A 14,406-nucleotide genomic window follows, 5' to 3' on the forward strand; every position below is an offset into this window, starting at 1 on the left:
CACACGCCAGCGAGCCCAGCAGCAAAGCACCACCAGCACAAGCTCGCTGTAGCGATATGGGGTATTGGAAACCGCACAGCACCGAGAGCTGCAGGAAACTGCCCTGGGACTGCTGTGCGCAAGCAGCTGTGGGTTTGGGGTTGGATTTGGTTTTTGGTTTTTGGTTTTTTTTGTGGGGTTTCCTCCCTTCCTGCCTTCCATAAAAGGTTTTGGAGGAATATTATTTTTTTGTCTAGTTAATGAGTAAGCCTTAATCTTTCAGGTGCCATCTGACCGTTTTATTGCAGAGCTTGTAGCTCCTTACGTCTCCATGTGGATGTGAAAAGAACTTCCAGCATCAAAGAACACAAAAAGGGAAAAAGTTCTATCAGCTAGAGACTGGTTTGCTCTAGAAAAATATCTCATTAAGTTTAATGATATATTGAAGCTGATTCAAAAAGTTATCATGAATAGATCAAGCCTCATACCACCTCAAAGATACAACAAGCTTTCTCTTAGTACAAAACTGAAGTAAAGGAGTTGACAGGAAAAAGTTACTATCAGGAAGGAGAGTGACCATCTCAGCACCAGGATGAAGCCTAGCATCTCCTGGCTCTCACTGTGGCTCTTTCATAATTTCTTAAGTTCTGTCCTCAAAAAACAGCACTCAAACACCATTCAATTTGGTTTCTTATGAAGGGAGACAGCATGGCTCTGTTTTCACAAAAAGACAGTTTCCTATCATCCTTGGGGTTTCAACAGTCCTTGGACATCAACAGAGCTGTACACTTCTGATTTAAAAAAAGAAGGCCACAACTGAAAAAGGAGAAAACTGTATCAAAAATAACTGGATTATTTTCTCTGTATGAAGGGGGAGCAGATAAGCTCCATGGTCAAGAATAATGAGAGACAAGCTTTATATGTCTGAATATAAAATTCTTAGTAATTTTAATAAAATTACAAAGAGAAGAATATAAGCTTGAAAAGCCAGTTTCATGCCAAGTTAGAATCTTTGATGATAAGATGAAGATAAAACACCACAGGGGTGATCCACGTATGCCTGTACTTTCCCATAACGGGTACTGCTTTTATGAACTAGGTAATGGGGGATAAGCTTTGTGATATGTTAATTTGTTAGGGCTAGAAAGTCCTTTTACTGAACAAAAGGAAGAGCCACTTTGATGCTTAAAACCAAACACGTTTTATAAGACAAGTTGCTTTGACATGAAAATATCTGTGATGTAAGGGTACACACACAAAAAACTATAAGCTAATGTTATAATTTCACAATACAGTAAGAAAAATGCAGATTAAGTTACATCAACATAGTATCATAACCAAAGTGGTGTTGCATATACACAGCAATGAACATTTAAATTACCTGGGTTGAAGTCAAAATGAAAGAAGCTTTTTGAACTGTTCTCTCAGAGAAGCCTCACAACAAGAGCTACACCACTTCTTTGATTTTAACCAGGATATAATTTCTAAGGACAGTTTGAATTTTGTTTATTTTCTACTATGCAAAAAATTTCCCATAGTAAACTTGTGTGTGACGGTTATTAAGAGACAAACCTAACTTTTAGTAAACAGTTACATGAAAGTAATATAATGGCAGCAGAAATTCGGTCTGTCCTCAGGAAGTTCCCTGGCAAAAGTCTTCTAAATTGTCCAAAGGCAAAAGAGGAGCCATACTAAACGCGGAGGGGTTTGGAGATGAAATTTTGAAGTGACTCCAGGGAGCACATAAGCAAATAATGACGGAATAGAAAGTAGGAAGAATGTGAACTGTTAAAAATTTACTCTGGCTACGAGCACCTCCTGTCTGTCTTATGTCCCAGATACTTGGAAAAACTACTAGATATTGCTCTTCCATGTTTTCTAACAGACGTCTAAGCTATGATACTGAAGCTTGAGTTACTTAAACTTACATCTACGACCATTACTACATTAGTATAATCACTGGTAGGGCTGGTTGAAGAGTTCTCCAGGAGCAAAAGATGAACGTTCCTGGATGTCAGATAAGTACCTCCATTTCCTTCTCTCACCAAAACCAAGCCATTTATAACTTTTTAAGAGCCTTACACAGTTTTGGATAACACTTTAACTTTGTTCAACATGGCAAAAAAAAAAAAAAGATTCCAAATGAATGGTGGTTCAAGAATAAGTAAAAACCAGTACCAGGTTTTTACAGTACAGTACAGTACAGGGACATAGCGATACAACCTGTGACGATTCCCATTACTAAATAGCACTGGTAGTCTAGCTATGTCATGTATAAAAATGGATATGGAATATTTATCAAACTAATAATAAACTTTCCAATTCTCAGTGTCTGCTTAGAGCCATTACAGGAAACTGTATTTCCACGTCCAAATGGAGCAACTAGGTAACTTACAGCATCCTGAAGAGTATTTCACAAGGAGTAGAAAACTGCTCTGTGTATAACAGATCTGAGAGGTGATGCTCATGTACGCTTCTTTTAACAGTGAAAGTTGCTTGGTTACTGCAAAAGCTATGCTAGGACTGGAAACAAACTTGCCAAGAATCTGAAAGTTTACCGGAACTCTTGGTGAGATTTTTCCTCACTAAGAACAGCCAATATTTACAAATGTATGTTTTATGCTGCCAGTCTACTGCTATGCTCCCTCCTTCTGACTGTCTTTTCCTGCAAGCCACAGTCCGTTGGTGCATTACTCTAACACTAAATATGTTTGTACTAATGCTACTTCTTCGCATCAAGCCAGACTAGCAATTACCTTGTCATATTTAATTTCCTCAGTTTTCCATGCTTTATTTCACGTGCTAGCTTCTATACAATGGACCTCCTGTGAGCCCTTTTCTAATTATTTTTTAGCATATAGTAATGATGAAGTCATCTTCAGAAACTGCTTCTCCTACCAATAGTCAGTCTATATTAACACATTCTCCACTTAACATCAACTACGAAATATAGTTGTAACACTCAAAGTGTCTGGCAGTGCTTACAATGAAGGTCTTTAAGGTCTTTACAATGGGATATAAAAATACAGATGTTGACATTTTAAAAATATGTTCAGTCAAAACAACATTTCCTGGTTGTGGGTTTTTTTTAAATTATTTTTTTAATCTCTACATACCTGGATGCATATTTTTATGTTTTCAGCATCTGCATTTTTTTAAAGAATGACAATTTAACTAGTATGTCAGGATATTGAACATTTAACTTGATTACTTTGAGTAAGGAGAGTCAGTAGACTCCTTATTCCAAAATTCCACTTGCAAAGCCCTTCGCTCACTTCCACAGTTTTATTCTTCAATGAACTTAACATTAATAAGGAAAGATTTAATAATGACTTCTACATAAGAAAAGTACCACGATATTTTGCTACTCTTACATGCAGCCTCCACAAACTTAGAGTTTTGATAAACTTTGCCAAGTAATACAAGATAGTAATATAATTATCTATATAATAAAACTATATTGATACTAATTATAATATATAGTAACACAAGATGCTGAAGCACAGAATGCTTTTGTTGCTTTTCTGCAGAATCCATGCCTAGCTCCAGCACGGCATTAACGTGCTAAGTTTAGAGGCCTGAAGAACTTGACAGACTGACAGAAATATACTCCTGAGACACTCAGTTTTGACATCAAATATCCAAGATTTTCACTGCATTAATGCATTTTTTGAAAGCTGTTGCACAACATATTTTGTCTCTTATGATAACTAAGTGATAAATCTGATAACTCAAAGAAAAAATAGTTCATGCTCCACAACAAGCTGTTTAGTCTGTTTTTATGACAAAAAACCCATAATGTAATCTAACTCTATTTTCTATTTGGAACAAAAAGTTGCAGTATGACTACCCTCTGCTCACACGAGCATTAAGTTTTTGGTAAATGTTTTATGTAGTTATTACTACATCTGCTTATATCTGTTGTGCAAGACTATTTTATTAGCAGTGTGAAACTCATTGGACTAAACCAGTTAAAATCAGTAAAGAGCAGTTAAGAAGTGAGTGTGTAACCATATATCCAGTCCCTCTGTGGGAAAGTGGCAAAAATTTCCCAAGCCACGTAGAAATACATGTTTGTGCAACCCTATTTGATAATGGTGTTATTTTGCTGGCTGTGTATGTAAAGTATCAGCTATACATATACACAGCTGAGAAACCACCTCTGTAAAATAAATTAAAAACATAAGCACAAACTAAGGAGTAGTAAAAACAAAACCCTTTCGGATATCAAAAACAAATCTCTAACTGATTTTAATGATGATGGTATTTTATCCAAGAGGCTTTGTCTTTGCACTTGCACATGTTTGTTTATTATTTCAAAATATATTCAGTCTTCCTATTTCTTTCACTTTGGACAGTCACATCAGCCATATCACCACTGATTTCAGTTTCTGGCCAATTTAATTTTCTCATTCACTAACAGGCTGTACTGTTTACTTATGCCTCAGTACATTATGCTATTTAATATATTTCAAATAGTGTTTTCCACTATTTTTTCTAAAGACTATATATTAAAACTACTTGTATTGGGCTCAAGCTCTGCCAAATTGTATTTTGACACCGAAGTTGTCTTTCTCCACCTAATAACGGCTTGATGAAAGCCACGCAGGAAAGACAGCAGCCTTGCACTGGGGCTCTCGGAGTACCTTTGGTTCTCCATCAGATGAGTTAGAAAAGTCGCAGCCTGAAGAAACAGCAGTAGCTTATACAGAAAAGCCTGGCTTTGGCTTTGACAAGGAGCAGAGAACCTTCTGGGAGCACTGAAGCATACGCAATTAGACTGATGTGCTGAGCTACTGACAAGTAAAACTGAGTTTCCAACAGCAGAACACTCGTGTTTGATATTTGGAGGAGCTAAGCATTTGCGAAGTCCAATATCTGGCATTCTACAAAGCGGCAAAAGCTGATGCTTCACGTCATATTTTGCTTAAGGAAAGAAAAGTACACATCTAGTTTCACACCTGCACACTACACTTTTCTGATGGAGAAGGTCAGCTTGTAACTCAGGGAATGGCTACGCAGCATATGCAAACAAGCTCCGCTTGCCCTCTCAGCCAAGCAAAAGTATTAGTCAAATATTGAGCCAGAGCTGACTGCACGGTGCACAGATCATGCAGCCCTCTAAAGCATCCCTCTTGGAGCCTGCACAGTATGTCTGAAAAATGATCTCAAAACTAGCACCTGAGCGCCGCACAAGTCTGCTAAAAATGAAATGTCAAAACACTTTTCACAGTCAGTATTATAATGTGAGCTGTGAAAAGTTCAGAGCTCTTAATATAAATTACATATTCGGACCCGCCAGGGAATCACTCTCAATGCAGACCTAAGAATTATTAAACTGAATTCAGGTTTAGAAACGAGAGTTAAATGTTTCTCAGGTCATCAAAATTTTGGATACTAATAGCTAGAACATACAGTTTTTATTTGCAAAATGTAACACTAAAGCTCTGACTATTCTTGAAACCAATGACCAATAAGTAAATACAGAGAAGTGTCTGCAGCATGTGCTACTGACAAACAGCACATCAAGTCACTAGCAGGAGACAAAAATCTACACACAGCTGGTCTTATCCTGAAGTAATGTGATTTTGTGCAATGCTGTATATGGTCTTCCACTGGCTTACCTGAAGTAGCGAGCAAATGTATACAACCTGTAGGAATTCAAAAATCCTTTTGCAGCTGGTTTGCATTATAAGCTCTAAAATATGCTCTTTCCTGTTGAACTGTGTTTCAATCTCATTTCACAATGTTACATGGCTTAGCTTACACTTGAAAAAAATTAAGTGTTCACATAAATAATGTTAGGCTTTTAAAGGTTATCAGAAATGTGGTCATGTAAATTAAGACTGTATGTATTTTCTCTTAATACAGTAATGACCATTACGGATTCCTCCTTAATGCAGGAAACTAAATGAATAATTTCTCTGAACAACAAATGCCCATTATTTATAGATACTTAATTTAGGAGACCAATTTAACACATCTGAAATCAAGGTCATTTTAAAACCTAATTGAGATTACTTGCAACACAAGGAGTATTTATTTCCGGTATACCATAATTCATTAAGTTACACATAAGGTTAAAATATAACTACTTAAAAGACCCACTCAACTTATTTATTATGAGATTCTACTATGAAGGTGCCTGTTACAAAACAAGAAGTTTTTTAACTTAGAAGAACATATTCGGGTAAGGGATAGTTTACACTTTATTTTAATTCAAGAAATCCATGAGGAAAAATGAGGACTTAGTACAGATTTAGAAGTAAATATAACAAAGAGTTTTCTCCAACTATTTCTATTTATTCAGTTGAAATGACAGAATCACAGAACAGTTGAGGTTGGAAAGAACCTCTGCAGATCATCTAGTCTCCAGGCTGGGAGACTCTACCACTCTTAGGCAAACTGCTCCTATGTTTGACCACCCTCACAGTGACAAAAATGTTTTATGTTTACATGGAACATCCTCTATTTCAGTTTATGCCCATTGCCTCTAGTCGTGCCACTGGATGTCACCGAGAGGAGTCTGGCTCCATGTTCTTCACTCCCTCACCATCAGATCTGACAAGATCAGATCCCGCTGAGCCTTCCCTTCTCCAACCTAAACAACCCCAGCCCTCAGTCTCTCCTTGTACGTCAGATGCTCCAGTCCCTTCATCATCCCTGTGGCCCTTTACTGGTCTCAGTCCAGCATGCCCATACTGGACACCACCCTACGCCCTGAAAAGGAGGTTGTAGTGAGGTGGATGTTGGTCTCTTCTCCCAGGTAACTAGCGATAGGACGAGAGGAAATAGCCTCAGGTTGCATCCAGGGAGGTTTAGACTGGATATTAGGAAAAATGTCTTTACTGCAAGAGTGGTCAGGCACTGGAACAGGCTGCCCAGAGAGGTGGTGGAGTCACCATCCCTGGAGGTGTTCAAAAAACATGTAGACGTGACACTTTCGGACATTGTTTAAAGGAAGCATGGTGGTGTTGGGTTGACGGCTGGACTTGATGATCTTAGAGGTCTTTTCCAGCCTTCATTATTCTACAATTCTATGACCTTTCAGATTTTATTTGTTCATCTTACTGCTCAAAGCAGGGCAGTAAAATTCAGAACAGTGTAATGTTAATTAAGAAAGCCTACCATTTGAATAATAACTACAGATAGTTTTCATAGCTTTTCCTCTGTGCTGCTTGCCTTCCTCTCTATTTTATAAGCAAAATGAAACAAGTATACCTAGCAATAAAACAGCATTAACAGTAGAGGTAAAAGAAATTTAGTTGATGACATGTATTCTCCAGAATAAGAAGCAAGTACTGATCAAATCAGTCTAGACACACCTTTTGTCATGATCAGACTATCACGTGAAAAGCAATATCACCGTTTTTTAATTATTACTTTTTCAACTTTTTTTTTTTTTTTTGGGGGGGGGGGAGGGGATGGGGTTGGGGGTAAAGGAAGTTTTGTTCAAATAAGAGGGGACAGCATCAGATAAAGTTAAGTGATGGTAAACCAAGAACTGTGGGGCTTTTTGAAAAACAAACATGATAGCTAAAGGTGATATTTACCCAGCCTCACAAAATATTCTTTCCTTGCTGCATTGTGAAACACTGAGTGGAATCTTCCCTGCAAAAAGCTCAGCAAACACAACAGTGAACATTATCCAGGAAGATTTAAGGGGTCTTATCTCCTTTATCAACCCATCAGTTTCACTACCCAATATGAACATGCATATCAGAAATTAATTCAGCAGACAATATTAAAAAACCAAAACCCACAGAGGCTTTCTATGTTCTAAAAAAAATAAGCATCCTTCTATAGTATCCATGAGATAAATGATAAAAAGCTTAGTTTTCAAATATCAAGAACACACATGGAAATCCAAGTTTGTCTAACCAGGAAAAGACTTTATAATCTGTTAATACCTTTCCTTATTTAACTGCAACCGTAATTTAATAAGATGTGAATTTCCTGCTGAAAAGGTACAGTGTATGTTTCCAGAAGGTGGAGATGCTATACTAGATTTGACTGGGTAGACTGGAAAGACTTCTTCAAAGGTGACTACAGAGAAAAAAAGGGGGGGAAAAAAAACCCAACCAAAAAACCTCATCTCCTGCTATGTGTTTCTTTTATTTATTGGCTCATATCCCTAAATCAGGGAATAATTTTAGTGTCTTTTGCTTTGAAAGTACCCTGGCCTGTTTACCACTCTGAGTTCCATGGACCAGCTGACTGTACTACCTAGGTCCCTTACTGTAGCACAAATTTCCCTTCTGAAAGGGAAATTTTGGCTCTTAATCTTTCAGTCTTAATTACTAACCTGATACTGTAATTAATTTAAATTTTTAAATTAAAATTCAAATTTGTCTCTGGTTAAAGAAAAATATTTGATTATGGATATAAAGATATAGTGGTTAAAGAGTATGGATATGAAAATGATTGCCTCAAAGCTGGGAACAAAATTCAGAGAGCTCACTGTTCTCGCAGCTGGAGTGCAAAATAATCTCTCATAAATCTTCAAAAACTGACACATGAAATTGTAGGTCAGGGAGCATGCATCTACAAGTGCAATAACACTGTGAGTAAGAAAAATAAAAATTATGATTGGAGAAGAGTTAAAAGGATGTGTTTTGGTAAAAAAATTTAAAAGATGCAGGTAACTGGAAAATGGCATAAATGTAGCATGGGCTTACTAATGATACATCACTTGGTCTAACACTTCATTAGTCTGGAAAATGAATAAATAGCAGTTGTCTCACATCTGGACTTCATTTAAAACATTGCAATTTTCCACATGAGGACTTGGTTAAATTCGTGAAGATGAGCGTTAATAGAAGAATTAAAAGTTGGCAAGGAACTGCCTGAAGGGTAAATGAAAGGAAAAGCAGTGTTGAAAAGGCAGAGCATTGTCGGGGGGGGAGTTACAAGTGCAGTTCTTTGATGCTCATTTTTTAAATTGGTTTAAAAAAAGAGGACAACTGTAGCACAGGAAAAGTGATCATAAAACCAGCCCTGAATAAAGCTAGAAAGCAGATAACAAGGGTTCATTTTAGGCACCCAGGCAACAAGATTCTGGAGAAGTCTTGAGAGGAGAAGTTGGGACAAACTTTACCACATTCTTTTATTAATGAGTCTTTCTTAGTTTAAGGTATTGTAACACTGACAGAAAAGGTCCCTTCCAGGCTCTGTGAGTGTTTAAACAGCCTTTGCTTTCCTCTACTCTTCTGTACTACTTTTGCAGAAAGGCTGGTGGCAGACACAGAGGAGCTTCCTGCCAGTTAGTTGAATTGACAAATTAGTTAAGTTTCCCTTGTTCTCAATCCCAAGAGCATTTACAGGTTCAGCCAACAAAGCATATTGGCAGACACTTGTGGTGGGATTGGGATAGGGTAACAGAAACAACGTAGATGAGCTCAAGCTGGGGGGAGAAGCGGGGGAAATCATTATATTGCCACCAGTGACAAAGGGAGCTGAAGAAAAGTTACAGGCAGAAACCTGAGAGACAACAGAGCTCTGCATAGCAGAGCCTGGGGAAAACTGTCTAGAAGCCTACATCAAGTTGCTACATCAAGCATTCAGAGACACACAAACACCACAATGGAAAAAAACCATCCTACTTAATGAAACAACAAAATAACCTACTACCATTCTGAAATAAGGATGAAAAGAACTGAATTTCAGCAATAAAGCTGTAACCTTCTGGCTCTAATGATGACTATCTTACTGGATGGATCTATTAAGGAATGCATACAGGAAGAGGTGCTGCCCGACTCTTGGCCTCTTTTTTTCCCATCACAAAAACCCTATATTCCACAACTTGTACTTTTCTGATTTCACATCTAGTTTGATTTGAAAGGAATGTTTTTGACCCTTGAAGGAAGGGTTCAGCACCTTGGAACTCCATGTTATTACCTGTCGGTCTCTTACTGTAGTTTTCATCACCAGATAAATTATGACAAGAGTTCACAGAAGAATGAGAAACACCCTCTGAGGACAGCAAGGTGTAACCAAAGAGGGACTAAACTCCGCCAACTTTTTCCTAGTAACCCTGGGAGGGGTTAGGTGGCAAAGTTACTAAAATGCTCTCAGGTGCCTCCAGTCTTCATTCTGAAAGCATCATATACTAGAAACTGAGTACTAGAACTGAGCAGTGCACTGCACACTAAGTTTTCATTTTAAAAAAGCACGATGGTTATTGGGCTAAACTCTATAGTTTGTCATCAGGTTTTTCTTCGTGTTTTTAATAATGTTCTTGTTACCACATCATTACCATTTCATACCTACCAACAAAATCTGACATACAGTGAAAAGCATGCTCCAGTAGCTGCCACTTAGCTTTGCTAGACTTTATGTCCCCAATGGAAAGCACATGTCCTAAACACTTAGAAAGTAAGTTATAACTCCCATATCACTCCAAGCATAAGAATTAATTTCCCTCTAATTAAGAGTCACCAGTGATGTGCCAGACAAACAAACTGTCCCAGAGGAAATGTGGGATATTCTTAAATAGAGAAAAAGAACAAAGTACTTCTTGCACCTCACCAACCACTTTAAATGTAAGCTATACGGTGCTGGAGAAAGAAGCTCATTTCAAAACCTTACAGAGTTCATTAAGCAGATAAAAACCTAAATAGCATATATGTGTGTCCACACATACGCTACAAAAAAAACAGGATGTCACCCATTAAATGATCTAAAAATGCTTATATTCTTAAGGTGATCTGGAATCTCAATAAACTTTGCTTAAGGATCAACTGAAATTGTCCTAGAGAAGTCCACTCGCCAATATCCTCACCACCAGTATGTTTTTTCCCTGTTTAATAATAAATAGGCAGTGGTATCTTCCTAAACAGAAGAATAGACATGGCCACTGTTTTAAAATATGAAAATCTGTTTTACAGATCTGGATTTTTATTTACAAAGAATTAACATCCTTTCATATCAATAGTTCTTTTTTTCTTGGCTTATAAAGAAAAAAAAAAGAATTTGCAGAGCATAGAAACCTTAGCATGTATGCATCACTCCAATTTATGTAAGATTTTCAGTACGCATGATCAAACACATACTTGTTACACCATCTATGACCTACTTTTAGAGTAGGTGTAAAAGCAGCACCTGCTCTTAATGATGCCACCAGCAAAACTGCTGTAATAATAATAACAAAAAATCCCTAAGTGATGGCAAAATCCAAAACCCAGAAGAACTTTTCAAGTCATGACCACTCATATGGACAGCACGCCTAGCCAACTAACTTTCAACAAAAGGAGGTCAGGTTCAAGTTAGTCTTACCCCCTCCTCAGCTGCCACATTTTGCAAGGAATAAGAAATTAATGAGATTGTTGCAAGGAAAGGCAACATGGGGGCTGAAATAAGCAGAATGGGGAGGAATATTTTTTTTTTTAAACTAAGACTTCTTAAAAATCCAAAATAAGATACAGGTTTCAGACACCCAAGGGAAAGAATCCTTTTTCTCTATAGTAATGCAAAGAAAAGGATTTGCTCTTGCTAAATTATTTTCAGAAAGGTAAGTGTACATTGGCCAAGTAAACAATTTTTTTTTCATATTATCAAATTAAAACTCCTGTAAAGCCATCAAAACAGAAATTTTGCCAGAAAGTCTTTGTTCCAAAAATGAAAGGGAAGGAATTCTTTATTGGTGATCTACATAAAAACCGATAGCTTGCACTTTCTGCCAATTGATTTAGCAATCCATTATGATTATAAAGTTGCAAAAGAAAAATAAAGTTATTTCTTCTTGCTGTAAGTGAAAGGTTTCAAGCATTTCCTTCAACATGTTACAAATTACACTTAGGCATTAAGTGGACGTTATGTAGAAGTATGGAATTTTTTCTGCATACCCTGTGACTATATCTGAAAAGTCGTTTGGTGATCTAGAAAATGAAAAAAGAAATCTTGCTCTGTACAACTAATAAACTTCAGGTACCTATGGCAAATGAAGGTACTCATTTTTTTATGTTTCATTTGACATGCAAGTTTGTTTATCCAATCTCCTTCTCCAGGACCTGTTCAGTCTTCTATTTTCACATGTCTTTCATCAATAAAACCACCCAAAATACGAAACTGTGCAGATATGCATAGAAGTGTTATTATTCAGATATATTTTAATGCAGTAGAAATGAGGTCAGCTTCCCTTTGTATTCATATTTAGGTTCTCAAATTAGAAGAGGTTTATTAGAAAATACTCGTACACAGAAAATAGCTCAAAGGACAGATGAAACGTGGTCTACTGACTACCAAACAAAAAAATATTATGACTTCAGCAACTATATCATTACGCAGTAGATATCAATACATAGTTATCTGAACCTACATGAAATATTCAGGCCGTCTTCTCTGTCACAATGTTTTTGCTAAGAAAAATAAAATTTGCAACTCTAGTGACAAAATTCCAACAAATTTACTTTAGGGTGCCATTCACAGGATTGTCTATTCCTACCATTGGTTGCATTTCTGTAGCAGGTTTTCAACATTTAAAGTCTTTCTGAAAAGTTAGTTTTAGAATTTAAGCACTGGATGTATTTAGGGGAGGAAAGCATGGCACGGTAGGAAAAAATTAAGTAAACATAACATAAAAGTGCACAGGAAGAAGGAATTAGCAAATTGCAGGAATTCTTTCCCAACCTCATCCAAACCCCAGTTCTCTTTTCCCCAGATTAATCCAATCATCTCTCTTGCACATGCCTTGAAAGCCTCTTCACCAGCCTTTAATCGTGCTCTTCCCTTTTCTACCACTATGCTTATCCTTCAACTCCAGCCTCCCAGCAACTGTTCTCTCTTCCTCAAGCTTTCTCTGCCCTTCTGGTGATAAACCCTCCCCTTCCCTTACTAAAAGAAATAGAAGTAATATGACAAAGGCTTGAAGTAGCACCACTTGCACAGTCCTCCAACTTTCCTTCCAGATACAGGAAGGCTCTGAAACTGGAGATGGAACCTGCCCAAGGAAGTTAGCTTCAGTTTGGCTTTGCAAGTTCTCACACTTTTATACGTTAGCTTAAATTGGCTACTGCTTAAAAAGAAAATATGGAGAAGCTGAGCAAATGGCCAAAAAAAATAATAGCCTGTCTGTTATGGGGGAAAGGAGACTAGTCACATAAAATACATGCTGCATCCATCTTCAGCCTGGTAAATCAAGATGCTTCCTTTTAAATTTTGTCAAGAAAAAAAAAAAAAAAACCACCAAAGAAAAAGCATAACCGATACTTGGATAAAGTATGTTGGCATAATCCAATATGAAATAATTGTATATTTGTGCAAGATTCAAATACACACAGTATGGTTAATATGCTACTGTACCTCATTTTGAAGTTCGTCTCCACTTTTGGAAGAAGCAAGCATCTCGTACAAAGTACAGCAGAGGTCTTCTGTTGTTGGCCCTCCAGGAGTACCCCCTTGAGATTCATTCAGATACTTTCCAACTTCACGCCATAAAAAAGAATCATCTACTTTTTCCAAAGACTTGAGATCAGATTTCTCATCACAGTAATTCTGTAAGTGATTCAGCTGGTTATTCAGAAATTTGTTGTAATCTAAGCTTATAATTTTCTGCGTATCAGCCTCACCATTCACAGGCAGCTCCTCAGAGTGATCTAAATCATGCATGTCAAATGAAAACACTATATTTTTACCGAAGAACACTCTGTTATCACCATTTTGCTCTTCAGCCATCTGCATGAGGGCTGTAAGCTGTTCTTCAGTGAAGTGAGAAGCAATCCGACATGTGGCATTACAAGCTGCAGTAGCAGATGATGATGGAAATGGCCCAAACATCTGCTTGATCGCCTTTGTCTCATCATGACCAACACGTTCTTTCCTGTGAAATGTCTTAAAGAGAAAAACAGCGCCACTTTCAATCGCTTCTTGTCCATTTTCAGCTCCAACTGTTAACAAAAGCAAAAACAAATATAAGTTTATACACTTCAGGCTAATTCTCCTTCATTGCCTATAACATAACTGTATTCAATTTCTTGCTGCAAGTCTCATCATCAGATATGAAATGAAGACCGTAACAACAAGTAGCAATTGTTGCAAGGTACTGAATTGTAAAAGGTATATGATAATAAAGCATCTGTCTTCATTATCCTTCTGCTTACTAGGAATTCATACTACGGATTACCAATCCTTCCTTATTTTTCCCCGAGTAGGAGGAAAATCTTGCCTGAGATCTTAAACTCACAATAGTGTATTTACCAGCTTTCTAAAGGTAACAAATTTCTCTTTGTATCAATGTTTATTCACCACCTAGTCTGAATATTCATAACAGACTAAATGTACAAAACTCAGCTGGGAATTACTACATTCTTGTAGTAATTCCCAGTAGAATTGCCACAGAACGCATGTTAGTTAGAAAAACTGCCCGAAGAAATTAAAGCAAATAAATGCATGAGTTTAGATTTATATCTACAAAATATCATATTATGCAAA

General features: G+C 37.1%; 1 protein-coding gene across 4 annotated transcripts in view; it reads right to left on the minus strand.

Annotated features, from left to right (window-relative positions):
- ASCC3 (activating signal cointegrator 1 complex subunit 3) overlaps positions 1-14,406 on the minus strand; it is a 281,717-nt gene that overhangs the window by 242,677 nt on the left and 24,634 nt on the right. For all 4 annotated transcript variants that reach the window (XM_075087348.1, XM_075087349.1, XM_075087350.1 and 1 more), the window contains one exon: positions 13,279-13,862. In XM_075087348.1, coding sequence (XP_074943449.1) covers positions 13,279-13,862 — 584 coding nt within the window. The remainder of the gene's footprint in view (positions 1-13,278; positions 13,863-14,406) is intronic.

This window comes from Phalacrocorax aristotelis, chromosome 3, assembly GCF_949628215.1.
Source record: "Phalacrocorax aristotelis chromosome 3, bGulAri2.1, whole genome shotgun sequence".
Lineage (NCBI taxonomy): Eukaryota > Metazoa > Chordata > Aves > Suliformes > Phalacrocoracidae > Phalacrocorax > Phalacrocorax aristotelis.